Source organism: Neltuma alba, unplaced genomic scaffold (assembly GCF_004799145.2).
Source record: "Neltuma alba isolate B1F8T4 unplaced genomic scaffold, ASM479914v2 tig00004085_pilon, whole genome shotgun sequence".
NCBI classification, from domain to species: Eukaryota; Viridiplantae; Streptophyta; class Magnoliopsida; order Fabales; family Fabaceae; genus Neltuma; species Neltuma alba.
Window position 1 is genome coordinate 12122 of NW_021633558.1, and position 24745 is coordinate 36866.

The 24745-nt window shown below is 39.5% G+C and overlaps 4 protein-coding genes, 1 non-coding gene and 1 pseudogene across 6 annotated transcripts; 5 read left to right on the forward strand and 1 right to left on the reverse strand.

The window, feature by feature from the left end:
- The first annotated feature begins 1476 nt into the window (after nt 1-1476).
- LOC114743646 (neutral ceramidase 2-like) lies at nt 1477-4581 on the forward strand. The gene is made up of 9 exons (XM_028931864.1): nt 1477-1790; nt 1905-2113; nt 2210-2506; nt 2587-2842; nt 2951-3209; nt 3351-3479; nt 3575-3638; nt 3771-3940; nt 4015-4581. The coding sequence occupies exons 1-9, from the start codon at nt 1477-1479 to the stop codon at nt 4579-4581; spliced, it is 2265 nt and encodes a 754-aa protein (XP_028787697.1).
- A 937-nt stretch (nt 4582-5518) lies between these two features.
- On the forward strand, nt 5519-8041 carry LOC114743661 (uncharacterized). 2 transcript variants are annotated; one of them, XM_028931880.1, is made up of 2 exons: nt 5519-5936; nt 7977-8041. In XM_028931880.1, exon 1 carries the CDS (start codon nt 5588-5590, stop codon nt 5921-5923), a length of 336 nt encoding a protein of 111 aa, XP_028787713.1. In that variant the 5' UTR covers nt 5519-5587; the 3' UTR covers nt 5924-5936; nt 7977-8041. The 2 variants fall into 2 exon arrangements, with proteins under 2 accessions (XP_028787713.1, XP_028787714.1); XM_028931881.1 differs by lacking the exon at nt 7977-8041 and adding an exon at nt 7068-7102 and having other exon boundaries at nt 5519-5937.
- Nucleotides 8042-9940: 1899 nt separating this feature from the next.
- On the forward strand, nt 9941-14724 carry LOC114743659 (L-ascorbate oxidase homolog). The gene is made up of 7 exons (XM_028931877.1): nt 9941-10187; nt 10276-10385; nt 10943-11213; nt 12906-13011; nt 13175-13886; nt 13972-14050; nt 14135-14724. The coding sequence occupies exons 1-7, from the start codon at nt 10044-10046 to the stop codon at nt 14345-14347; spliced, it is 1635 nt and encodes a 544-aa protein (XP_028787710.1). The 5' UTR covers nt 9941-10043; the 3' UTR covers nt 14348-14724.
- Nucleotides 14725-22290: 7566 nt separating this feature from the next.
- LOC114743648 (plastocyanin B'/B'') lies at nt 22291-22956 on the forward strand. Its single transcript, XM_028931866.1, has one exon. The coding sequence runs from the start codon at nt 22346-22348 to the stop codon at nt 22847-22849; it is 504 nt and encodes a 167-aa protein (XP_028787699.1). The 5' UTR covers nt 22291-22345; the 3' UTR covers nt 22850-22956.
- Nucleotides 22957-23358: 402 nt separating this feature from the next.
- TRNAP-UGG (transfer RNA proline (anticodon UGG)) lies at nt 23359-23430 on the reverse strand. The gene has a single exon. It is a non-coding gene; the product is annotated as a tRNA-Pro (tRNA).
- Nucleotides 23431-23829: 399 nt separating this feature from the next.
- LOC114743663 (plastocyanin B'/B''-like) lies at nt 23830-24734 on the forward strand (annotated as a pseudogene).
- The last annotated feature ends 11 nt before the right edge of the window (nt 24735-24745 follow it).

Below are 24745 nucleotides of genomic sequence, written 5' to 3' on the forward strand. Positions count from 1 at the left end.
CAAGATACCTGCTTTTCTTCTTGTAAGATTCCTGAGGCTGACATAGTGCTTAGTTCTAATAACAAAACCCAGTTGATCCACCGCAACGCGGTTAATGACCTCACACGCTCCACTAAAACCAAGAAAATTAAAAGGAAAACGCTAGGTTAGGAACTGGGGATTTCCCGCAAGGAATCTTCTAATCCTAATTCGACCTAATGAAATGGAGCTACGGAATGAACATGACATTTAGCTACTTTCATTGCACAATATTTAATAAAAAGAAATTGTATTTCTAATTACTAAATTTGGCGAAGACCGAATGGACCTTCCCAATTGATTTTAACCTTTCAGTGTTTTAGGAGAAATTCCTAAAAAATCTCTGTGAGAGTGTGAGTAGATTCAAAAAAATGCTGCCTTGCCTCCCAGTAAGAATCAGGATTTCTCGAATTCTCAACGTAAATCATATGATGGGAGTTACGGAAATAAATCTGAAGGGTGCATTTATATGTATGCGTGCAAGCAGTTTCACTTGACCCGTCATCTCGCCAATTGTTCCATCTCTCTCGGCCGCTTGAGCAACTTTCTGCGTTATCATAGCTTCCGCTGTTCGTATTTTCTCATATTGGGTTATGATAGCTTTCCGACAGAATAAACAAGCGAAGAGAACACGCCAAATCGTCTACTGCAACTCGTGTATATCTACATGAATTTAACAAGATCACATTAATAAAGTAGAAAGAACAGAAATTATTAGCAAGAAGATTCATTCAAAGTTCATAAGCATGTAGCAGTAAACAGCAACTCGCTTCTTGACTAGTTAACCTGAGTCAAACTGCAAAGGAGAAAGCTTTGCTGACATAAATAGGAGAACAAGAAAGATATGCTCCCCCAGAGAATATCTCTTTGGATTTTTTCTCACCCTTTGCCCTTTAGCCTAAATGCCTTCTCTGTGAGATTGTGCCTGATGTCCCGTTCTCCAAGTTGCTTGACAGAGCGCAATCAGAAAGAAGCAAGGGACAATGAGACACCAACGAATGACCAAGCAGATTTGTGTGTGTGGCGCAATCAGAAAGAAGCAAGGGACAATGAGACAATAACGAATGACCAAGCAGATTTGTGTGCGTGTGTGTTTGATGGGCCAAGCATCGGTTTTTACGAAGTCAAGGAAGCAACGTGGAACTCAGATATGGCACGTAGCGACCATTGCTACGATGGACGCAATATAAACCACGTAAATTTTTTTTTTTGTTGGTTAGTGGAATTGAACAAAAGGCCCATATGGCGGCTGAGTACATGCATTTACAGGGGCTACAGACAAACAGAAGAATACCTAGTCTGTCGCTTTGCTACATGGATACGCTGTAACCTAAGGAAAACGAGCAAGAAAAAGCATTGGATGTTCAAGAAAACTTCATCAGAATCCAAGAAATTCTGATCACACCATGCATATATAACGAGACTTGAAGGAATGCAAGAGGGAAAGAGCGACAAAAAATGCAACCGAAGGCACTACTTATTGCTTTAGTGTTAGTATGTGCCTGGAATTGGATACGAGGCATAGACGGTGATGTTGGTGAGTTCTTAATCGGAGTTGGAAGCTATGACATGACTGGTCCGGCGGCCGACGTCAACATGATGGGGTACGGCAATCTGGACCAGAACTCGGCTGGTATTCATTTCCGACTAAGAGCCAGAACTTTCATCGTCGCTCATCAGAATCAAGGTCCCAGGTTTGTTTTTGTCAATCTTGATGCCTGTATGGCATCTCAGCTCATCACTATTAAAGTGCTTGAAAGACTCAAGTCAAGGTACAATAGTCTCAACCAACCCAAGCCATTAATCCATCCTTTTTTTTTTTTCCGTGGTCATGACTAATTCATTCATATATATGCATGTCTATCTAATCTTGTTTGTCGTCTTAGGTTCGGAAATTTGTATACCCAAGAAAACGTAGCTATTAGCGGAATTCATTCACACGCTGGACCTGGCGGTTATCTCCAATACCTTCTTTACTCAGCAACCTCCTTGGGATTTGTACGACAATCCTTTGATGTCATTGTGAACGCAATAGAACAGAGCATTATTCAGGCGCACAATAACGTCAAGCCTGGTTCTATCTTTATCAACAAAGGTGCGCATTATGTGTGTGTGTGTGTGTGTGTGTGTTAGACGCACACAGTTCAAAGCTTGTGGTTTTAGGTTAGGTTGTATGATGGGTTTGGTGCAGGAGAGGTGAAGGACGCGGGAATTAATAGGAGCCCGAGCTCGTATCTGTTAAACCCAGCAGAGGAGAGAGCTCGGTATTCTTCCAATGTTGATGCGGAAATGACACTACTCAAGTTCGTTGATGCTTCAACCGGAAAAAGTGTTGGAATGTTCAACTGGTTTGCCACTCACGGCACTTCTATGAGCAGAAACAACAAGCTCATAAGCGGAGACAACAAGGGTGCAGCTTCTAGGCTCTTTGAAGATTGGTTTGCTTCTTCATCTTCTTCCTCCAACACCAACTCTACTTCACCAACTGGTATGTTCAGCTTCATCCACTACTCTGTTTCTGCTAAATTATCAACTTTAATTCTTCTGGGCAACGCGCATGTGATATAGATATTGAGAAGTTGGTGGAGAAAGCAAAAACAATTAAAGCGACTGGAGGAAAGGCTTGTGAGAAGCAAAGTAGTCAAGCGTCCAAAGTGAGGAAGAAGGAAGGAGATTTATTTGTGGGAGCATTTTGCCAATCAAATGTTGGAGATGTGACACCAAATGTGCTTGGTGCATTTTGCATTGATAGTGGACAACCTTGCGACTTTAATCGCTCTTCATGCCATGGCAATGACCAGCTTTGTGTTGGCAGAGGACCAGGGTACTCACTTATAACACCCACTTCATTTTCATGCTTGTTTGTGGAATACATTGGATGATATATACACGTGCTCACAATTTGTTTAATTGTTTTATCCAAAACAAACAGTTACCCTGATGAAATATTAAGCACGAAGATCATAGGTGAGAGGCAGCTTAAAACTGCAGTGGATCTCTTTACTTCTGCATCAGAGAAATTGAGTGGGGACATTGATTATCGTCATGTGTATCTCAACTTCACGAATATTGAAGTTGAGCTGGAAGGCAACAAGGTTGTTAAAACTTGTCCTGCCGCTGTGGGTGCTGGTTTTGCTGCTGGCACAACCGATGGCCCTGGTGTATTTGGATTTCAACAAGGTGACACTGAGGTAAACCCATGGTCCTTATTTCTCATTTTGCGTCCAAGTTGTGATTCCATTACCATATCTGATTCAAGACCTTCCATTACCATATCTGAGAATGAACCCATTATTATTTGGATATCTATTAACAACCATCCGTCTCTGCAGATTAATCCTCTTTGGAAGAACTTGAGAGATGTGCTAAAAATGCAGCCAAGCCAGTACCAAGTGGAATGCCAAAAGCCAAAGCCAGTTTTGATGAGCGCGGGTGAGATGTTTGATCCTTATGCATGGGCGGTAAGGCCAACACCTATCTGTCAGTTAAAGCAATAACACGAAAGGATTAAGTTACTAATCAGTATTGCTGGCCATATAAATATGTGCTTGTGCAGCCAGCAATTCTTCCAATCCAAATTCTAAGGCTGGGGAAACTGATCATTTTGTCAGTACCAGGAGGTTTGCTTTGTTCAATTATGTTCTCATTGAAATTTGAAAGTAAAATTTTGAAATTGACAGATCAGCTTGTATGCCTAGCCAAAGAACAGGACTTGAACATGAGTTGTTAATGTTGAGTTTTGAGTACTGCAGAGTTCACAACAATGTCGGGCAGACGGCTGAGGGAGGCAGTCTTGGAAACATTAATAAGCAACGGAAACGGCGAGTTTAATAATGAAACACACGTAGTTATTGCAGGCCTCACTAATACTTATTCCCAGTATATTGCAACTTTTGAAGAATATGAGCAGCAACGTTACGAGGTAACTTCAATGAGCTACGAGGAAGATACATGTGACTTGTATGTGAGTCCATAATTAACGAGTGAAGTTTGCAGGCTGCTTCAACGTTATATGGACCTCATACATTATCAGCATACATCCAGGAATTTAAGAAACTAGCACAAGCAATGGCAAAAGGGGAGAGAATCACAGGACCAGGTCCCTCACCACCAGATCTTTCATCTGTACAAATCAGTCTCTTACCTGGACCTTTGGGAGATTCAATACCCGACAAGACAAGATTTGGTGATATTAAGGAAGACAGGGCCCTTCCTGGTAGAGGCTATTTTACAAAAGGAGAAAGAGTCAGTGCCACTTTCTGGAGTGGGAATCCAAGGAACGATTTATTAACAGAAGGCACGTTTTCAGCTGTAGAAAGACTGGAAGGAGAAAGGTGGATTAGTGTTTATGATGACGATGACTTAAGCTTGTTTTTCAAGTGGAAATTGGATAGTAGCTCCTTTCATTTAAATGGCTTAGCAACAATAGAATGGGAAATACCCAATGATGTTGTTTCTGGAGTATACAGACTGAGACACTTCGGATCGTCCAAGGAAACTATTGTCTCAGCCACACAATACTTCACTGGAGCATCAAGGGCATTTGCAGTTGTACGGAAATAGATTATAGCTCCATCCTCTTCTTTTTATACCATGGTCCTCCATCATCCTCAGAAGTGCATAAGCATTGAGTGATTTCTCATGTTACAAGACGGGTCCCCATTCGGTATTCATCACTTAATGAGCAATCTGGACTGTCCACATTAGATTTGGACGGTTCGAATTTAATATTATTAAATAATTATTTTAAAATAAAAAAATTATATTTTTAAAGAATGATAGTTAAGAAATTATCTTTATTTTTTATCCTATACTTATTAAAATAATTATTTTTAAAAAAAAAAAATCTGGACCGTCGAGATTAGATCTGGACGGTTCAGATCTGATAAACATTGGGTGCTCATCAAAACTGATGAGCACCCAATATAAATCCGACGATAAAAGAAGGGCCAATGGCTTTGTAATATTTGATCCTGGGATTCGTTCGTACGTACGTCCTTTTAAATGAAAAAAAAATGATAAAAGAAGGCTAAAGTTCACTGTTACAAAAATGACACCAAAGAGGTTGTGCCGTAAAGATCTAGATCGCCATTGTGCGTTTACAAATATGCAGTTATTTTTAATTTTATGATGGGGTCATTCGTTACATTTCTTATGTATCACTTGTCTCTAGAATTTTGTAGAGGCACTTTCTTACCTATCAATTAAAAATCTGTTTAAAATAATTTATAAATAGTTTTTTAATTATAATTTACAGAATATAAAATATGTAAATGATAAGAATTCTGTCTCGATATACATAAAATATGTTTATAAGTGTTTCTTAGTGCTATTAAAACAGAACCTATATAACAATAGAAAATTTGAGTCCGTTGTTTATTTATTAATTATTTTTGTGTCAATTTAAATAAAAGGCTTCTTGCATTAAAACAAAATCCGTTGTTGAATTAGTTCTCTTCATTTCATTGGTCGGGGGCGTTTTCACTTTTCACCCAGGGCTTATAACCCGCTCGCTGCTATCTCCTGCGGATTAACGGGGCGATCGAAGCGCGCGTGATCCAACTTCTCCATGGGTTATTCGTCGACTTCACAGAGCTCGGGCGGCGCCGACGCCAATCGGAAATTTAAGATAATTTCAGGGTTCATAAACAACGCGAAGAAACACAAGCACAGCTTCATTCAATTGGCGGCCATGACGGGAATTTTTCTTCTGAGCTGCAGATCTTTGGGGCAAAAGTACCGGATCCATGATCTCCAGGAGGATACTCATAAGCTTAAGGAGGAGCAAGAGTCACTCTCCGAGCGCAGGAAAAACATTAAGAGTGCACTACTTCACGAAGCTTCCCTTGACTCTACCGGCCTCTTTGCTTCTCGCCTTCGTCTTCTTTTCGACGAAGAAGATTAATCATAGGATACAGGTTTCAAATTTTTCTTACGTATTATCACACTTCGACTTCAATCTGAGTATGGGCTATGTTTTCATGCGTTACGAATCAACGAAGTGAAGTCCATTGACATTCAGAAACCCTCTGCCCCCTGATTCACTGTTCTTTTGCTATGTGAAGTTGATTAGAATTCACTGACCTCCTTATTTCCAATGACCAAATCAGTTATAAATTTCTATTTTTCCCCCCAAAAAAATACTATCTGGTTTTCTCTGATGCCTAGCTCTTGGGATAATTATCGTCTAAGTGACGAAGTTCTGGTTGTTTAAGCGTGATTACCCAAGCTCGATTCGACTAGGTTTTAACCCTTGGACGATCATCTATTGTCCCTGTCGAAGAGGGCTTCAGCATTATGTATCCTGGTTCCTTGGCATTCTAAGAATTCCTACGGGATTTGGATCACTCTGCCTTCGAATCATGTCTATGAAAAAAATTTAAAACCCTTTTGGATTTGTATTCTATGAAAATAACAAAATTTAGACTTCACCATATTGTTTTCACTCTTAACTCATAGAAATTGAATTTTGGGATTTGGATTTTCTGATATACGATAAAACTTGTTAGTACTTGAAGCTGAGGTGCCTGCTTTCTGTTTTTCTATCTGACTGTTTTGAATAATTTGGAAATTGGTTGCTAAGCAATGCTTCTCATCACGTTGAAAGATAGATTCCAGTGTTCTGTTCTTCTTAGTGTTTAGCTTTTGATTTTCGTTTGATAAATCTGAAGTTTTGATGCATGATTTTGTCTAATAATCATATATCATGCTGATTTGGATTTTTTTGGCCCATACGTTAATTTGGATCTGTTATGAATTTGTGGAATTAACTCCTCCTTCCTAAGCTGTCTTAAAATTCTTTACCCTTGAGCTTTGTAATTCTAGCTATGCAATGATGGTTTCTTTCGTCAGTATAAAAATGTTAGTTTGATTGAATTGAGCCACCCAAAACTGGAAGGGTGTTATCTTCGTATATTTGGAGTCTGATTCATACTGCAAGCAGGGTGAGATGGGGGCTTGGTGGGAGGGAGGGAAGCTTTTCCTCGTTTTGCAGTTTTATGAAGTTTTTGGCCTATAGAGCCTGTAACATTGATTTACTACTTCGCTAGGAATCTGAGCTCATTATTTCAGTTGTAAAAGCTGGTGCAAGCTGTTAAAAATGGGACTCGTAACTTAAGAAAGTTGTTTATATGCTGGTTGTGTTATTAGTCCACATCGTCCTGGAGCTACTTTTAAAATCCTGATGCTGATATGGGTTACAGTTGGGCCGGCAATTGGACTCAACCTGTGATCCCTTCCATTCCCAGTCTTCCCCCGCGTGGCAAATCGAATTAAGAGGGTGTTTGGCAAAATCAAAATCAAGGTTTCAGAATCACTTTTCCGTAAAACGAGATAACCTCCTCCACATATTTACTTCGTAATCCGTAAAACTTCTGAAACCATGGTTTGGTTTCTATCCAAACACAACAAGCCTCCACAATCGCTTATTGGGAAGACATTAGAGGAGGAATGTTCTGATGAGCGTAACTAAGATCACTTTGGGCTGGGGATTCAAAAATACGTGACGTTGAAAATCCATCTTCATAGTCTGATATCTGGCGGATGCTGAATAGGAGATGATGATTCGGCGTGTAATAGAAATTGGATCTTACATAGGCCTCCAAATATTGTCGAGCGTTCGTACAAATTAAAGATACAAGTATATTGGTATTCAATATTAAAAAATATGGAAGTTATCCCCAAAAAAAGATGGCAGAGTATGTTCGTGCGACTCCTTTTTGTTGACTTTATGTTCGATGGTACATTTTAGAACGGACTTGCCCGTATGATATGAGCGTCATGTGCCCATGGCACATGTATTTTTAATATTCAAAATTATTTTAACAATCCTTTTGGCACTTGTCAAATATTTTCCCTTGCTAACTTTTTGTCTTATTCTAACTGGCGATCAGTTTATTCTGAATTTAATTTAAAATCGTCCGAGGTTTATGATGTCGTATAATTCGCGGACGATGCAGGGGCAGTCAATTCACAGAGGCTCGAAAAAGAAAGGGGGAGGCTTGAATGGATATGTAAAGCCTTAGGTATGTTTGGCATGAAGGAAATAGAAGGGTGGGAAGGGGAAAGAAAATTTTAACAAACTTCATTTAAAAAATTAAAGAAGTGGGATTTTAAAATTTTAATAAAGAGAAGTAATATAAAAAATAATAAATTAAAAGCTTTTTTAAAATTTTTTTATTTTTTCTCATTCCAAACGGAACCTTAAGCTTAGTCTATCCTTTTATGCCGCTGGATGTGTTCTGATCAGATCCGATGCTTTGCACAGAATGCGATAATGACACATACCGTTCAATTCATGTGAAGATGACAAAATATGATGCTGCTCAGAATGACAACTTTCTCTGTTTAGCATCGAATAAAGTCTCAAAGTCAACGTCGTATTGCATGCCTTTTTTTTTTTTTTAAAGAAGACACGCACCCCCCCCCAAGCCACGTCTTAGTCTATGCAGTTGTGTGTCTAACGGAGACCTTGGTGGTAAGTTGCGACCATTACAACCTTTTTATAACCGGGCAACGAATTAAAAAATAATTGCTTTTATTGTGGAAGATATTATTAACGGTTGGTTCGTCTTCTGAATGTTTAATAATGGATGAATTGCTCTATATAATTCCTACTGAACAGTTAAGATCATTGACATGTGACGTGAGTTGCATACCTGCGGCATGAATCAAATGATTTCATAGCACTGCCACAGGATATCGGCCCATGGTCGGAGGGGAAAAAAAGAGAAAAGAATATAGTGCTCGTATTAACCGATTTAAACAATATTTCTGTTCCTGTGTCCAGTAATAATAGTAAAAGGACTTCCCACGCCCAAGCTTCTCAGATTGATGGTCGAAGACGAGAATGAGATGTTAATAGGCCTCCATGTTTCTCTCCAGGCTCCAGCCATTGGCTAGTTCTCTGCGTGTATGTGTTTTTCTTTAGGTGTTTTAACTTTGTTTGTTTCTGGTTTATTTTAAAAAAACAAAAAGGATAAAACAGAATTGTTTCTGCATTTGAATCTAGCTGCTCTGCATTATGGTTTCCCTTGGTCGCAACTGGGGAGGTCGCCACTGGCCACTGGTTTTACGAAAAACAAATAATTATTCGGGTGGGTTCAGAAATAGATCCGGTTACTACATAGTATGAATAATTAATATAAAAGCAGGGGTGGGGGAAGATAAGCATGGTTTGTAATGATATGCACGTGAGAGTAGAATGGACGAAATCCCGTACATAGGGAAGGAGGGCCACAGTTGTTGATTGTTGAATCCATGTGCCTAGTGCCACACTACTCTTTTCTCTGACAAAATCCCCCGCTCATTCATGTGCGCACTCTGCATTTCTAAGTCAGATCAACACACTCACGAATGCCCCCCTAAGTCTTCTCTTATTCATAATTTAAAACTATACCTATCATATTTAATTCCTTTACTCATCATTTACCACCCCAGCCACCCCTTCCCCATTTCAACTTCATTATTATTATTATTATTGCTTCCAAGCTGCTAAGTATTCACTATATTGATTGATGAGCACAACCAATTAGCTATAGTCACGACCCTTGCAAGTTTTAAACGGATGAAGCGAGCTTCCTTCATCATTGAACATACCTCTTGTTAAATCTCAGGTGGTTCCATACAGTTTGTGTAGGCGTGCAGCAAAAAGAGTAAAGCCAAGTTTATATTATAGATGTGGGGTTATTAGACGGGAGATGCTAAACTTTAAACACACACAATTAGCTAGCACTTCCCCACAGGTACAGTGAGAGGGATGAGCATGAAAGCGCGAAAACGAATTAAGCCATGTGAGAGAGACAGAGAGAAAAATAAAGGTTGATATGGAGGAGCCCACCACCGACACCTATTTCTTCCCCCAGAGGAAAAAAACTATTCTGCTTTTGTACTCAGTCTTCACCGCCTTATGCGTCACTAGTGCTGTGTGAAGTGTGCCGTCCCTATTCCCTAATCATTTACCTTCGCCTTTATTAGACTCTCGTGTTCACTATCTACGGCAAGCAAACACGCCATAGAGAGAGAGAATGGCATCCGCTATGGCGGCAAGAGGTGGCGTCGGGGTCGTGCTCTTGTTTCTGATCGCCATTACGGCGGCGGAAGATCCCTACAGATTCTTCAACTGGAATGTTACTTACGGTGACATCTATCCTCTTGGTGTTCGTCAGAGGGTACATACTAATTTATATATACGCCTCTCTATCTGGAGTTTCGCTTTTGCTTGATCCATTTGACACGGTATGTGGTTATTTGTTGCAGGGGATACTCATCAACGGACAGTTCCCGGGTCCAGATATTCACTCTGTCACTAATGACAATCTCATTGTCAATGTCTTCAACAACTTGGACGAACCTTTTCTTCTCTCCTGGTACGCTTTTTCCTGTTCTTCTGATCTCCTTCATGCTTTTAGTCATAACTCTCACTTCCAAATAGACATAAACCCAAACTATTATGTGATTCCTGAATCCTGATCCATTTATATCATTTTGCAATAAGTGGCCTAGATTCGTATTGAGCAGAATGTACGTCAGAGACTTGTGTTATAGGTTCTTGTTTCCCTCTCAATTCATTTCAAATGTTGGTCTAGTCGCGTGATTACGACTAATCACAATACTTAGACATCCAATGTGTGAACACGGATCGATCTGGATCTGGCCTCATAGATCCTAATTATTAAATAACTCTGTCCCTGTAGTTTTATGTCCAAATACGAATGTTCTGTTTTGTTGCTGATTGGTCTCTTGCAAGTTACTGCCGGGAATGATAGGGCATGATTTGACGTATTTCCACTTGCAAATTTTAAGACTTGTTTGTATAGTATTACAATACCTCCACTAAATAGGCACTATTATGAGGAAAAAGGAGTTAGGATTAAATTGAATGTGAATTTGGGGGAGATTAATGCAAGAATAATGGGAAAAACAGGAATGGGGTTCAAAACAGGAGGAACTCGTTCGAGGATGGTGTGGAGGGGACGACATGTCCGATCCCAAAAGGGAAGAACTTCACATTCATTCTGCAAGTGAAGGATCAGATTGGGAGCTTCTACTACTTCCCATCGCTTGCCTTTCACAAAGCCGCCGGTGGTTTCGGAGGCATCAGGATTCTGAGCAGGCCAAGGATTCCAGTCCCCTTCCCTGAACCAGCCGGCGACTACACCGTCCTCATCGGCGACTGGTACAAATCCAACCACACCGTACGTATTCTTCCCTTCATTTCCTTTTCTCGGAATTACTCTTAGCTGTAAACACGATTTAAATGACTTTAACTTAAATAAGGTGTAATTAGGGAACGTGCTTTAATTCTTGAGTAGGATGGACTGAGTGAAATGCATGGGGGAGAGTGAGAGTGACTGTTGACTGCAATGGATTGGCATAAAGAGTGGCTTATGTGTGTCGGCAGAATGAGTACAAATTGTCACAACACGCCACCCGGGAGAAGCATATAATGATTATGGGAAAATTATAAAGGAGTTCATGACAGCAAAAAGTGATTACCCTGTTCAAGTTGAACAATTATTTTTAAACTTGTTCTAACTCTAACTTGAGAGAATATCAGAGAGAGAAAAATATGAGGAGAAACAAATTTTCTTTTGCTTGGATGGGAGAGAAAATGTGGGAGGAAAGAAAAGGAGAGGAGAAAATAAGATGGATCTCATGCCTTATTTTCTCTTCAAATTTTCTTTCTATATATAGAGAGATTTGGGAAGGAAAACAAGACTTTCATGACTGCTTCTCATCTCTCTTTCTTTTCATATTTATTTTCTTTTATTATATTTAAAAAGTTATTCACTTTTTTTTTATCTTAAAACAATATTTTATTAAATCATTTGATTTTAAAATATAATAATATGAAAATATATACAAACCAAATAACTTGATTTTAAATTATTTGATGATGCTAATGTTAGTATAATTTTTCTATTGTAATATTTAATTTAATTTAACTTAATTGTAAATATGATATATTTTGATAAGGATATTTTAGTCATTTAAATATATGTTAATTTTCTTTTCTCCTTATTTTCTCTTATCCATCCAAATAAAAGGGATAATCACAACTTTCTTCCAATTTTTTCTTTTCTCTGTCTTCCCTCTTTTTATTTTTTTTCCTCTCAGCTTTTTTCGCATCCAACCAGAGCATAGGAGTCTTTCCACATGAACATAAATATTCAAACTTTATTTATTTTCATTAGAGTCCCGTGAATCTCGTTCTCCAACAAACTCCCCCACTTCTTTCTTCCCCACATTGATTATTGACAGCAAGGATGGATGACATAATTTTACGGAAGTACTGGAAATGTCATGTGATACAATCCCTCTTGTTTTGTTGCTTGTTGGGTGCCAACTATTAGACAATCATTCACAGATTGCAATCACATTTTCTTTTATTTAATCTAATCCCCTGTGCCTGTGGTTTCCCTCCCAAATAGGATTCAAGTCTTGAAAATTGAAAACTTTCCCGTGCTAAAATACCAAAAACTCCTTCCGATTCTATAATAAACACCTAGTGATAATTCTATATAAATTAAAAATTAATTAATATTACTTATTCTTGTAAAATCTCCAAATCACTCTGTTTTTTTTTGGGCCAACGTCAAATTAACTCTCAATACGAGTAAAATAGTTTGGTGATAGTTTATGCGATTTTACATAATTAGCTAGGGATATTAAGTAGAAAAATATAATATTTTAGACAAAACATATCATACACTGGTTAAAAAAAAAAAAGACAACATATCATCCTATCAAACATATTGAAGCTTCCTAGGTCCTTAAAACAAAGAATAGATGGAGTGTTAAGATCTACATTATCCAAAAATAAGTAAGTCAATGAATAACCGATACGGTGTGTGTGAATTTTCAGTTTTCTTTGTGTATATGAACAGAACTTGAAAGCGCATTTAGATCGCGGGAAGAAGCTGCCGTTCCCTCACGGAATCCTCATCAATGGGAGGGGAACTAACGGCGGAGCGTCTTTTAACGTCGAACAAGGTACTGTCTCTGTGCAGCATTTTCACTGAATATATTGTTTTGTACTATTATTATTATTATAATTATAATTTTAAGCTATTCAATGTATGAACACTCCTTCAGTCCAAAAAAAAAAATGTATGAAGAATCCATGTGAAATATATACATTATTTTGTGCCGACAGGAAAAACTTACCGGCTTAGAATCTCCAATGTGGGCCTGCAACATTCGCTCAACTTTCGAATCCAGAACCACAAAATGAAGCTGGTCGAAGTCGAAGGAACACACACTCTTCAAACCACCTTCTCCTCTCTGGACGTTCACGTCGGTCAATCTTATTCCGTCTTGGTCACCGCCGACCAGTCTCCTCGCGACTATTACATCGTCGTCTCCTCTCGCTTCACCTCCAAGGTCCTCACCACCACCGGAGTCCTCCACTACAGCAACTCCGCTGGGACCGTAACTGGCCCAATCCCCGGTGGGCCCACCATCCAGGTTGACTGGTCCTTGAACCAGGCCCGCGCCATCAGGACCAACCTGACCGCCAGTGGGCCCAGGCCCAACCCTCAGGGCTCCTACCATTACGGCCTCATCAACACCACCAGAACCATCATCCTGCAGAGCTCAGCCGGTCAAGTAAACGGCAAGCAAAGATACGCCATTAACAGCGTCTCGTATGTTGCGCCGGACACCCCTCTGAAGCTCGCCGACTACTTCAAAATCTCGGGGGTATTCCGTCCGGGAAGCATATCTGATAAGCCCACTGGCGGTGGCATATACCTCGACACATCTGTGATGCAAGTAGACTACAGAGCCTTCGTTGAGATTGTGTTCCAAAACAACGAGAACATTGTTCAGAGCTATCATCTCAATGGCTACTCCTTCTTTGTGGTTGGGTGGGAATCCAACTAACTCTCACATATCTACACACACACGTACTTTGATCGACATTGTAAATTGAATATGTGGTGTTTGCTGCAGAATGGATGGAGGAGAGTGGAGACCTTCAAGCAGAAACCAGTATAATCTTCGAGATGCAGTTTCACGTTGTACCACTCAGGTAAATATAGTAGGATCCAAATTATAGATGCTTTAGTGATTTCTCATAAATAATGTGATGATTGATTTGGGGCGGATGAGACAGGTATATCCCAATTCGTGGACGGCGATATATGTGGCGCTGGACAACGTGGGGATGTGGAACTTGAGGTCGGAGTTCTGGGCGAGACAGTACCTGGGACAACAGTTTTATTTAAGGGTGTACACAGCCTCGACTTCCATCCGAGACGAGTTCCCTATTCCTAAGAACACACGTCTGTGTGGCAGGGCAAGTGGAAGGCACACTCGACCTCTTTGATAAACGATGATGATCAACTAAACCATTATGGGCAGACTGCTTGCCTGCTTCACCACTAGTTATTTATTTGTTTGCTTCTGATTTTAACAGCCGGGTGCTTTTGCATTTTGGTGATTTCCCCTTCTCTGTAATGATGAACTTGTATGATTACCGCCCTCTTTCTTTGACTTTGACCTCAGCTCGAGGTCTCATTCTTCCCCACAGAGAAAAAACAAAAGAGTGAATGTCGGTGCCCGCGTGAAAAGTTTTACTATAGAGTAAATTAAGATGTTGGTGCGTGCTTGTCAATTTTCCTTCCTTCCTTCCTTATGTACTATTTTTTTGCCTCACTCCATAGGTGTGGAGTTAAGTAAGCACAAATCTGGTATTTTTACGCATTGTAATTCTTTATTAAGATATACTATTTTGGAAACAAAAACGTGGTGGTGTATCAGGACGTTTTGGATAAGTTTGTGGATGAACATTTAATTTACAACATCATTCATCAGATTTTAATTCCTTTCTTGGCGTAATATACATAGCCTCACCTATAGACGCCTGTCATAAGTTTCCCTGTTATGTGAGATTGCTTGGGTCGTTCAGAATTGGATCGTCAGGCTTCCAGAAGTGAAAAAAAGCAGCAGTGGCCTAAGCCTAGAATGAAGGGTGGACTACTGTGTAGTGTGTACAGTGCCAATACAGATGAAGCAAGGTGGGGCAGGGGTTGAAGATTAATCTCTCTCAGAATAAGGACCTTCAGCTTTAAAACTGGCAAGAAAAAATTAAAAACACGTGATTTAGAATGGGATATGGTCTTGAAAGTTTTAAAACTACTTCACTTGACAATCTTTGTATATATCTGGGCTCCCCTTTCACTCTCAGAACGGAGCTACGGGCTTTTCACTTTGCTCATGATTTCTCGTATGCTTTTGCCTCGAACATACTTTCAAGTCATCAGTCTTAACTTCTTTTTACGTATCCTGACCTGAGTCAACCATTTGTCTATGTTCTCATAGAAAGCCATCGTTGCGTCAAATCATACGCCTACAACAGGAAAACGTTACCTTGCTAATTATATGGCGTTATTCGGCTTGTAGAAAGGTTTTCAAGTTTCAGTTTCATAGTTAAGTCTCCCCCTTTAACCCACATATTCAAAACCTCTTCCATTGAACAAAATGTTTTAACAGTGTTGAGCACTTGGATGGCAAACCAGGTTAATGAACTGACGCTTTGGCCCCAGAATGCAATTTTTAGGCGTCTCTATGCGCCATCCAACTGATTCAGACCAAAATACATTGATCTGCAGAGGAGAGTGCAGTGATCACGACACACACACACACACACACACACACACACACACACACATATTAGGGCCGTCGTTTGTAGAATCATAACAGGAATTTTCAGGTAATATAACAGTCAAGAAGTTGCGTCGTGGCGGTGGTGGTGCAGGAAGCACTGAAATTGTTTAATGAGGATGTAATGCATTATAAGTGGTTGATAAATGTCAAGACAGTTCAACACCAACCTGGGTGTGTGGTCCAATCTCTTCTGGAAGCCCGCAACACTACATAGGGGGGAAAAAATCAAAGCAAATAATACAGTTAGAGATAGGCATACGCATTGCCTTGTGTCCCCTTAACTAACGAAACTGATAAGAAATGATAATACCCGACCATATGTATATAGATACATAAATAAAGAGGAAGGAGGTCGAGTTTTGAAGAGCAAAGCGCAGGCGCAGCTACACATACACAAACATATTTTCTGAACTCAAGCGACTGCAACAAGCTTATAAGTATTTGGAAGCAGCGAAAGGCATGGCGCAGACATGAGATGATATATGAGGGAGGGTTTTACGAAGAGAAGCTAACAGAGCTCCGTTGGCAGTATGGCCACCTCCCTCCCTGTATATTGAACGATCGAAATCAAGGGAGGTGGACAGAATGCCAAGAAACTCTGTGAGCCATCCCTTTGTTAAACCCACTCGATAATTGCAACTCATAATGCAACATGGCAGTGGCAAGCTGTGGTGTGTATATATATGGGTGTTCCTGTTTCAGATGATGAGAGATAAGAGGAGGTGGGTCATGGAAGCCATCGATGGATTAATAGTTCATATATATAAAATATATAACAACCACGTCATGTTATGTTGTGAACAGTCACTCTATGCACTCCTAAGAATGAGTATTTTAATCAGATCGATGCTGTCAACAGTGAGGAAGCAGGGCTCAAAGAAGATTTTGGATGGCATGGATTCATTATTACTGAGTCGCCAGGTTTGGAAGCACAAAAGGGATTTGTTAAATTTAATAATTATGTGGATTTGCACTAATTAATTAATAAGAATATTTACTCTTATTTTAAGTCATTAATAATTACTTATCTAATTTTTCTAATATTACTGAATTAGTTATTTGATTTTTACATTAAAATCTAAAGATTTGAAATAGGTTTATACATTTATCCCAGTGATCAGCTAAATTCCTCTTATGGCGAGGATCATCTCGCTGTCATTTCTATTTATGACAAAACTGAGCGGTAAAGTAGACCGAAAAATCTACTACCGACCTTATCTTTAAAACTAGCAGTCAGTCAAAAGCATCTGTGTCTTCTTGTTAATCAGCTTATGATTTAAATCCTACAGAATATTTGTGGCCTCGCTGTTGATGAAATCGCGGCTCCCACTCCCATCCCATCCATCAATCTTTTCTCTATTCCCTGCATTCTGATGCCTACCCTATGCCAACCAACCCAACTAAGTTTTGTGACCACCTTGCCTGCTAGTTGCTTGATAAATCATTTCCAAACTCAAATCTAAGTTCTGCGACCAATGAAATTCGTTAAGCGTGAAATATATCATACTTAAATTAGTTGACACGCCTGCTTGCTCTTTGGTTAGTATGAAATTACCAGAAAACTTGTTAATTAAACAACCAGCCGAAGGTCTCATATTGTCTGAGTGATGACACTAAGTTCGCCATTTGCGCTGCAGCAATGTCCCTTCAGCCGAATTTTTGAAGGTCTCTGATGCAGAAAATTGCTGATCTGTAGTTGTTGTGTTGCAGTGAAGTGATGGGGAAGCAATTATTTTCAATGGCAAAAAAGCCTTTACATCACTCCCCAAGGTACGGGCCCCTGCATTGTCGTGTTTAATGGAGTACGTACACACCAGGTGCAGTTGTGTGGTTCAATTATTGCGAGAGCCAAGATGATTTGGGACGTAGTGAAAGCAGATGTGCAGTGTATTTCAATAATTCCAATGTTATAAAACACAGCTAAGCAGCAGTGATAAAAGAGAAGAAGAATATCATCAGTTTGCAGTTACTTGCTTCGATATTGACTTACTGGCAATTCTTTTGATTCTTCTCTCAGCTTTCTCTTTGACTTGCCAAACCCTGAGATCTTTCCAAAAAGCCAGAAACCGCAGACCCCAAATTCAAGTTTGTTTTGTACCCGTGTTTAGTGTTCAATTTGGGTTTGTGTTACGGCAGAAAGACAAGACTGGAATAATAACCTTGAACAACCACGGGACAATGCATCCCATGCACGTACATTGGATCTTGCTTCTTAACCCTACAAGTAATTAATTAATGAGCACTGAGCTGAGAAGATGGATTATGAAAAGAATGATTAGGTGGAGGTAGGCAAATTATCTTAGGAAGAGGTGAAGGATATATGTGTGTGTGTGTGTGTGTGTGTGTGTGTGTGTGGGGGGAATGAGCAAATGATGCAAAGTCGGGTGATTCTCTGAGGAAGAAAGGGACAAGGTGTTTGACACAGATAAGCACCGAGAACCGTGTTTGGTCCTGTGGGTGAAGGGCAGGGTATGCTGTGTCACAGCTTTTAGCACCCTGCTTTTCAAACTTCAAATGATGACTTCCAATATTCTCTGATGATCATGTGGCTGTATATTCTCTGTTCCCCTTCCAATGACTCCATTCTTTGACTTTATCCTCCTTCCCGCTAACATTCTTGTTCCAATATTCGAGTTACAGTTGTAACACTGAATTCACCCTGTTATTTATTTGATTGCTTAATATCTATGGACATTCACAGCTTGAATTGACATAGAAAATCTCACATTAGATATAGTTAAACATTTAATGCGCTTGATCCTTGATATGAAGTACCGGAGGTAATATATACTTTTTTTTTTTAATGAAAACATCAAGGTATTTACTGGCGGATCCGATAACTGATCCCTTCACTGACTTGTAAGTACCTGGAAGGGTGGAACAGTTAGCTTGAGGTTTTAAAGCTTTTTCATATCTAATACGTAGATCAAATCCTTGACACTTGGTTAAGGGAAAATGAGTCTCAACCACTCAATCACACCTCCTGTGATTTTAGCGTTTGATATAAAAGTTTGTTTAGTATTCAAGTTGACGTTTTAAGCTCAGCTCTTACGCGGACTCCATGTTTGTGGCGTATTCAGTGAATTTAGTCAAAAACCCATCTTGTTTTCCTAGTTTCGTTGTTTATCTCGTGCATCCCTGTCAGACCAATGATTTTCTGCCCGTTCTTCCATTTAACAATAACTGAGTCAAGATCCAACGATATTGAACAGTAAAACATGTTACTAAAATGTGAAAATTATTTACCAGAATACCATACTTAAAATCATTCATGCAAAGAATTGTAAGGAAGTCATTCACGTCAAGATTAATTTTTGTTTTGCTATTTGTCCCATTGTCATAGCAAATCTGACACATATATTATTCTGAATAAAAAAGTAAACTTCGTCATGTATAGATCGATTTTGCCTTCCTCTTCCTCTCTCTTCTTTCCTGCCACCGGAATCAAATGGAATGCTTAAAAAATTGACGAGTATGGAATAGTTTGAAAAAAAACACAATGATGGCTATTTGGGGAGAAAAAATTGGTTGATAGAGTTAATGTACAAATTATGAGATAAAACAAAATAGGCAAATCAAATATACACTCCGTTAATTTTTAATGCAAAATCTATTTATCTAATTTAAATAAATTAAAGAAACTAAATTAATTACTTGATTATGAATATTAGAAATAAGATAGATAAATAACTCACACTTAGGATCAAAATTTCCCCTTAGACTAAGTCTCACATTCAGGACGGGAAAAGTATATTATATCAAAAAATATAAAAGTGTTTTAGTTTGAAAAAAATTATAAATATGAGAGATAAGATAGACAAAGATCTTATATTTAGAAAAAAAATTATAAAGACCTTATATTTAGAAAAAATGATATGAGAATTAAGATAGATAAAAGTCTTACATTTGGGGGAAAAAAATACTTTTACATCTTCACAATTAAGTAATTAATTTAGTTTCTTTAATCGATTTAAATTAGATAAATAGATCTTATATTAAGAATTAACAGAGTATATATTTGATTTGCCTATTTTGTTGTATCCCATAATTTGTACATTAACTCTATCAATCATTTTTTTCTCCCCCAAATAGCCATCACTATGTTTTTTTTTCAAACTATTCCATACTCATCAATTTTTCAAGCATTCCATTTGATTCCGATGGCAGGAAAGAAGAGAGAGGAGAGAGGAAGGCAAAATCGATCTATACGTGATGAAGTTTATTTTTTTATTCAAAATAATGTATGTGTCAGACTTGGTAGGACAATAGAACGAGTAGCAAAGAGAGAATTCATCCTGGCGTGAATGACTTCTTTACAATCTTAAACTCATTATTTGCATAGACAATTTTAAGTATAGTATTCTGGTAAATAATTTTCACTTTATAGGATTTTGGTAATATGTTTTACTGTTTGCGGTATATTAGTAAAAAAGTCATATTCTGGAATATGGTTCCTAGTAATTGAAAGTTCAATACTCCGATCCAACACATACTTCATTAATTCGGTTATGTGGTTCTGATTTTACTGGTTTAGATTTGATTTGTGTCCGTATTCTAACAACAGCCTTCCCGGTAGGCAGAGGCAGGGCACCCCAGATCTAAATCCACATGCTCCTCGGATAACCTAATCTCTCATAAACTAAACAATTTTTTTTAAACAAATTTTCATGGACATTTTTTTAATGATTTTCCAGCTTCCCAACCCATCCCTTTTTTGTTTTTAATACAAAAAAGCGCTGAGCCCAGAGAACTACAAAGAACTAATCAAAAGGGGATTCTTTTATCCTTTTTAACAATTCAACAGCTATCCATAGCCACAATCTCCATCCCCAGTAACAAATTGATGATTATGCAGATACAGGATATGCTGACTCAACATTGGCAAGTGAAGTTGAGCTATGTACATAGAAGTGGGAATGAAGCTGCGGATATCCTTGCAAAAATGGGAATTTCTAAATCAGCCGTTTATGATGTGTGTCCAGATGTTTTAAGCAAGGAACAAAAAATCGGATTAGGAATTAAACCTGTCGAGACAGTGAGTCAAGGGTTACTGGTTGGACTGTAGTCAGACCAGTCATATTAAAATAATATAATTTAATAGCTTTAATATTCAGAAATTTTCGTTTTCTCCATTTTCACAATCGGATTGCACTTTCAAGGGTTTGTGAAAATGAAATTAGTAGAGTTCTATTGAGTTCTTCAACAAGTTTTTACAAACACTCTGTTTCAAAAAAATAAAAATAAAGATCAGAAATATCATACTAACTGATATGCTAACTAGTCTAATACTTTTGTGCTTGAAGAATTTGTTCAGTTGAAGGATAACAGCGCAAACCTCTTAGAATTTTCTTCGTTGGCTTTTCCTTTAATTATTGCTTCATTCGAACCTATCTCTACGTCTATTCTGCACCTAATCCATATATCTATAGAACAGAGCCTATTTTTCTCTCTCATGAGCGAGAACATATACTTGTTGCTGGAATCTTACAAAAATGGCACCTGAAAGCGCCAAAATCACAGAGATGATTTGCTATTTCACAAGTAGAAGGAGAAAGTGGAATCTGAGTCTACGACCGTGAAGAATACGACGACTTGTGACTAGGATTAAAGAACAAAACGGGCGACCTGCGAGTTGCAACCGTGAAGATTGAAGGTTGAAGATTGCGAGTGACAGAGCAGAAATATCTAGCCAGCGATTGAAGGACTGGGGCAATAAAGTGAAGATTGATGTTGAAGATGAGAGGCTGCCGCCAAGATGTTAGGGATTTCAGATTTGGGGAGGGAAAGAGAACACATTGAACACTGAATGAATGGTTGAGGAGAGGCTTTCATTCGACTTCGACTATTTTTTTAAAAAAAATAAATTACACGACGTCGTTTTATGATGTGAAAGATTAAAAAAATTAAACCGAGTAACCCACTTTGATCAGCAGGTTACCTGGTTTTTATCGGTTTAACCGGTTTGATTCTGGTCCGGTTTAGGATTTAAACTAGACTAAATCACAGACCGGTTCACCAGTTTTCCGGTTGAACCGACGAGTCCGGTTCCTTTTTTTCCATTGGTTTCAAGGGCCCGTGTGAAGAAAGAGCTCTGGGATTAAATTCCCACCTGAGTTAGCTTTTGTTTTCTAGTTTGGGCTTAGCCCTCTTTTGTACCAAAAAAATTTCCTTTTTCTCTCTCAGTGAAAAATTACGGTATGAAATAATGGGCTGGCTCAATGAAACAAGGATATCTCCCCCCCCCAAAAAATATTTTGGGCCAGCGTTTAATGACACAAAGAGACAAAACCGAAAACCAGAAGAATATAAGTGGAGCCCAAAAAGGAAATGCAAAAACAAAAAAGAAATCACCCACGCACAAAGGATTCTCAAATCCCAGGGGCAAACGCGATATCCAGGGCCACACGACTGGGGTGGCGGGAGCTTTGGATATAATCCACAAATGATGAAGAAATATCTAGGCCACGTCAGCGGATAACATCCTAACTGACCAATCAGAGCAGTCCTTGTGGGATAGGCATGCGTCCCATTATCCAAACCACACATTTCTGCGCATATCTGAACCGCACAGCATTCCATCACCTCATTCACAATTCATACTCTTATATTTCCTCACTTCCCTGTCACAACCTGTGCAAATATCGAGTAAGACGCTGCAATGGCCACCGTCACCTCCTCCGCCGTCGCCGTCCCATCATTCAGTGGTCTCAGGGCCAATGCCGCCAAAGTTAACGGAGCCCAGAAGGTGATGGCTTCCCCATCCCCAAGGGTGAGCTCCGGCGTGAAGGCTTCCCTCAAGGAGGTCGGAGCAGCCGTTGTTGCCACCGCCGCAACCGCCATGATAGCCAGCAACGCCATGGCTCTTGAGGTGTTACTGGGTGGTGACGACGGATCTCTGGCTTTCATTCCCAAAGATTTCTCAGTGAGCTCCGGCGAGAAGATCGTGTTCAAGAACAATGCTGGTTTCCCCCACAACGTGGTGTTCGACGAGGACGAGATTCCCGGAGGAGTGGATGCTGCAAAGATCTCCATGTCTGAAGAAGATCTTCTGAACGGCCCCGGAGAGACCTACAGCGTCACCTTGACAGAGAAGGGAACCTACACTTTCTACTGTTCGCCTCACCAGGGAGCTGGTATGGTGGGCAAAGTCACTGTTAATTAATTAGAATGAAACCTTCTTTTCTATGATTTTGTATGTTCGTTTTGTAACAGTGGTGTATGAGATGAACCATCAATATATATCAATTGCACTCTTGTAATTCGTTTGCTCTCACTTCTGCATTTTTAAGTGTAGACCTTGGAAGTTGGGGACGATTACCAATTGAAGGAAAAAAGTAAGAAGTTAATTAAGAGGTATATGCATTGATAATTTAGAATTAGCGCCGCAATTAAATCGTAATGAGGCTTTGGGGGGGGGGGGGGAGCGCATAAGTTCATAAAACACAGGCTTCCATTATTGCAACTGCATAATCAAGCCTAAAACAAATGGCATTCTTTATATGTTACAAGGATAATGCGGCTTTCTTTGGTTTATAATGTGTGATGATTTGCAACGTACACCCTTTTAATTGCTTTCCATGCTGAATGAAAAATAGCTGAAGATTAATCCTCATGCTGTTCCTATATGATGCATCTGTCCAATTAGAAAATTTTTTAAAATTAGGTCACTTGGGGGCATTCCGAGAATCGAACTCGGGACCTCTCGCACCCAAAGCGAGAATCATACCACTAGACCAAATGCCCTCTGTTGATTGCGGTTGGTCCAATGTTAAACTGAGGGATTTGTCTCTTAACGGGAATAGGTACTGTACTGCTGGCTATCTTGTTTGGGGCCAATAACCATCTGATAGCCCATGGATGACGGCTTTTCTACCCGCTCGTCCCTTGTCAGATGAACTGGACGAAACCTGTGTTTATCTATCGTTCTTTCTCTCTTCTTCGTTTATTTAAATATTCATTTTTACTTCTGAAAATTTGAGGGAGAGGGGGATGTGAAGAGAGTTAAGATGTCTTAGCTTCAAAAGGATAGTGTTTGTTTTGCCAGCTCTCACTGAGGATGCATGGGTATGGACAAATTTCAAGGAACTGCATGTATTTTAACAGGGGAGTAACAACATCAAAAGATTTAATTTTTATGGTATTCATTCCGTCAAACAAATGTCTAATCCATGTCATATGATAACGTCCAGAGTAAATTTGTCACATTATGCAGACCACACATTCCTGGGCATTTTCGAACCGCACAGTAAAAAGAATCGCAATTCATATTCTTAATTATTATACTTCCTCCCCTGTTTATCCCCTGCACCACAAAGTTGTCCGAATGTTGAGTTCATACAGAAGTCAAGATGGCCACCGTGACCTCTTCCGTCGTTGCAGTTCCATCATTCACTGGGCTCAGGCTAATGCCAGTGAAGTTAGCGGCAACTCAAAGGTGGTTGGGTCACCATGCCCAAAGGTGAGATTCGGCATTAAGGTTGCAATCAAAAGAGGTTGGAGCAGTTGTGGTGGCCACCGCCGCAAGTGCCGTTGTAGCTAGCAATGCCATGGCTCTCGAGGTTTTGCTGGGCGGTGACGACGGATATCTAGCTTTCTTTCCCAACGATTTCTCAGTGAGCTCCCGCGAGAAGATTGTGTTCAAGAACAACGCCGGTTTCCCGCACAACGTTGTGCTCGACGAGGATGAGATTCCAGGAGGAGTGCATACTCCCAAGATCTCCATGCCTGAAGAAGATCTTCACGATGGCCCCGGAGAGACCTACAGCGTCACCCTGACGGAGAAGGGAACCTACATTTTCTACTGTGCCCCTCACCAATGAACTGGTATGGTGGGCGAAGTCACCGCGTTAATTAATTTTGTGGCAATGGTATATGATTGAGGTTGATGATTGATGTCATGATATGTGAAATGCCTTCTTGTAATTCTGTTAGTCCAAATTCAATGTTTTAAACTGTAGAGATACTTGGAGTCTAGGACGCTTCCCCCTAATTAGAAAATAAGAATGTTCAGAAATTAGAGCTGGCATGGCAATCACAGGGAGGGACGTACCAATCGGTG

What these genes read in the sequence shown, in the direction of transcription:
- LOC114743648 (XM_028931866.1), top strand. Translation starts at nt 22,346, where the DNA reads ATGGCCACCGTCACCTCCTCCGCCGTCGCCGTCCCATCATTCAGTGGT.
- LOC114743661 (XM_028931880.1), top strand. Translation starts at nt 5,588, where the DNA reads ATGGGTTATTCGTCGACTTCACAGAGCTCGGGCGGCGCCGACGCCAAT.
- LOC114743646 (XM_028931864.1), top strand. Translation starts at nt 1,477, where the DNA reads ATGCAACCGAAGGCACTACTTATTGCTTTAGTGTTAGTATGTGCCTGG. An exon ending in TTGATCCTTATGCATGGGCG is followed by an intron (nt 3,480 to 3,574) that starts GTAAGGCCAACA and finishes GTGCTTGTGCAG; the next exon opens with CCAGCAATTCTTCCAATCCA. An exon ending in ATGAGCAGCAACGTTACGAG is followed by an intron (nt 3,941 to 4,014) that starts GTAACTTCAATG and finishes TGAAGTTTGCAG; the next exon opens with GCTGCTTCAACGTTATATGG.
- LOC114743659 (XM_028931877.1), top strand. Translation starts at nt 10,044, where the DNA reads ATGGCATCCGCTATGGCGGCAAGAGGTGGCGTCGGGGTCGTGCTCTTG. An exon ending in CTCTTGGTGTTCGTCAGAGG is followed by an intron (nt 10,188 to 10,275) that starts GTACATACTAAT and finishes TATTTGTTGCAG; the next exon opens with GGGATACTCATCAACGGACA. An exon ending in GTCTTTTAACGTCGAACAAG is followed by an intron (nt 13,012 to 13,174) that starts GTACTGTCTCTG and finishes TTGTGCCGACAG; the next exon opens with GAAAAACTTACCGGCTTAGA.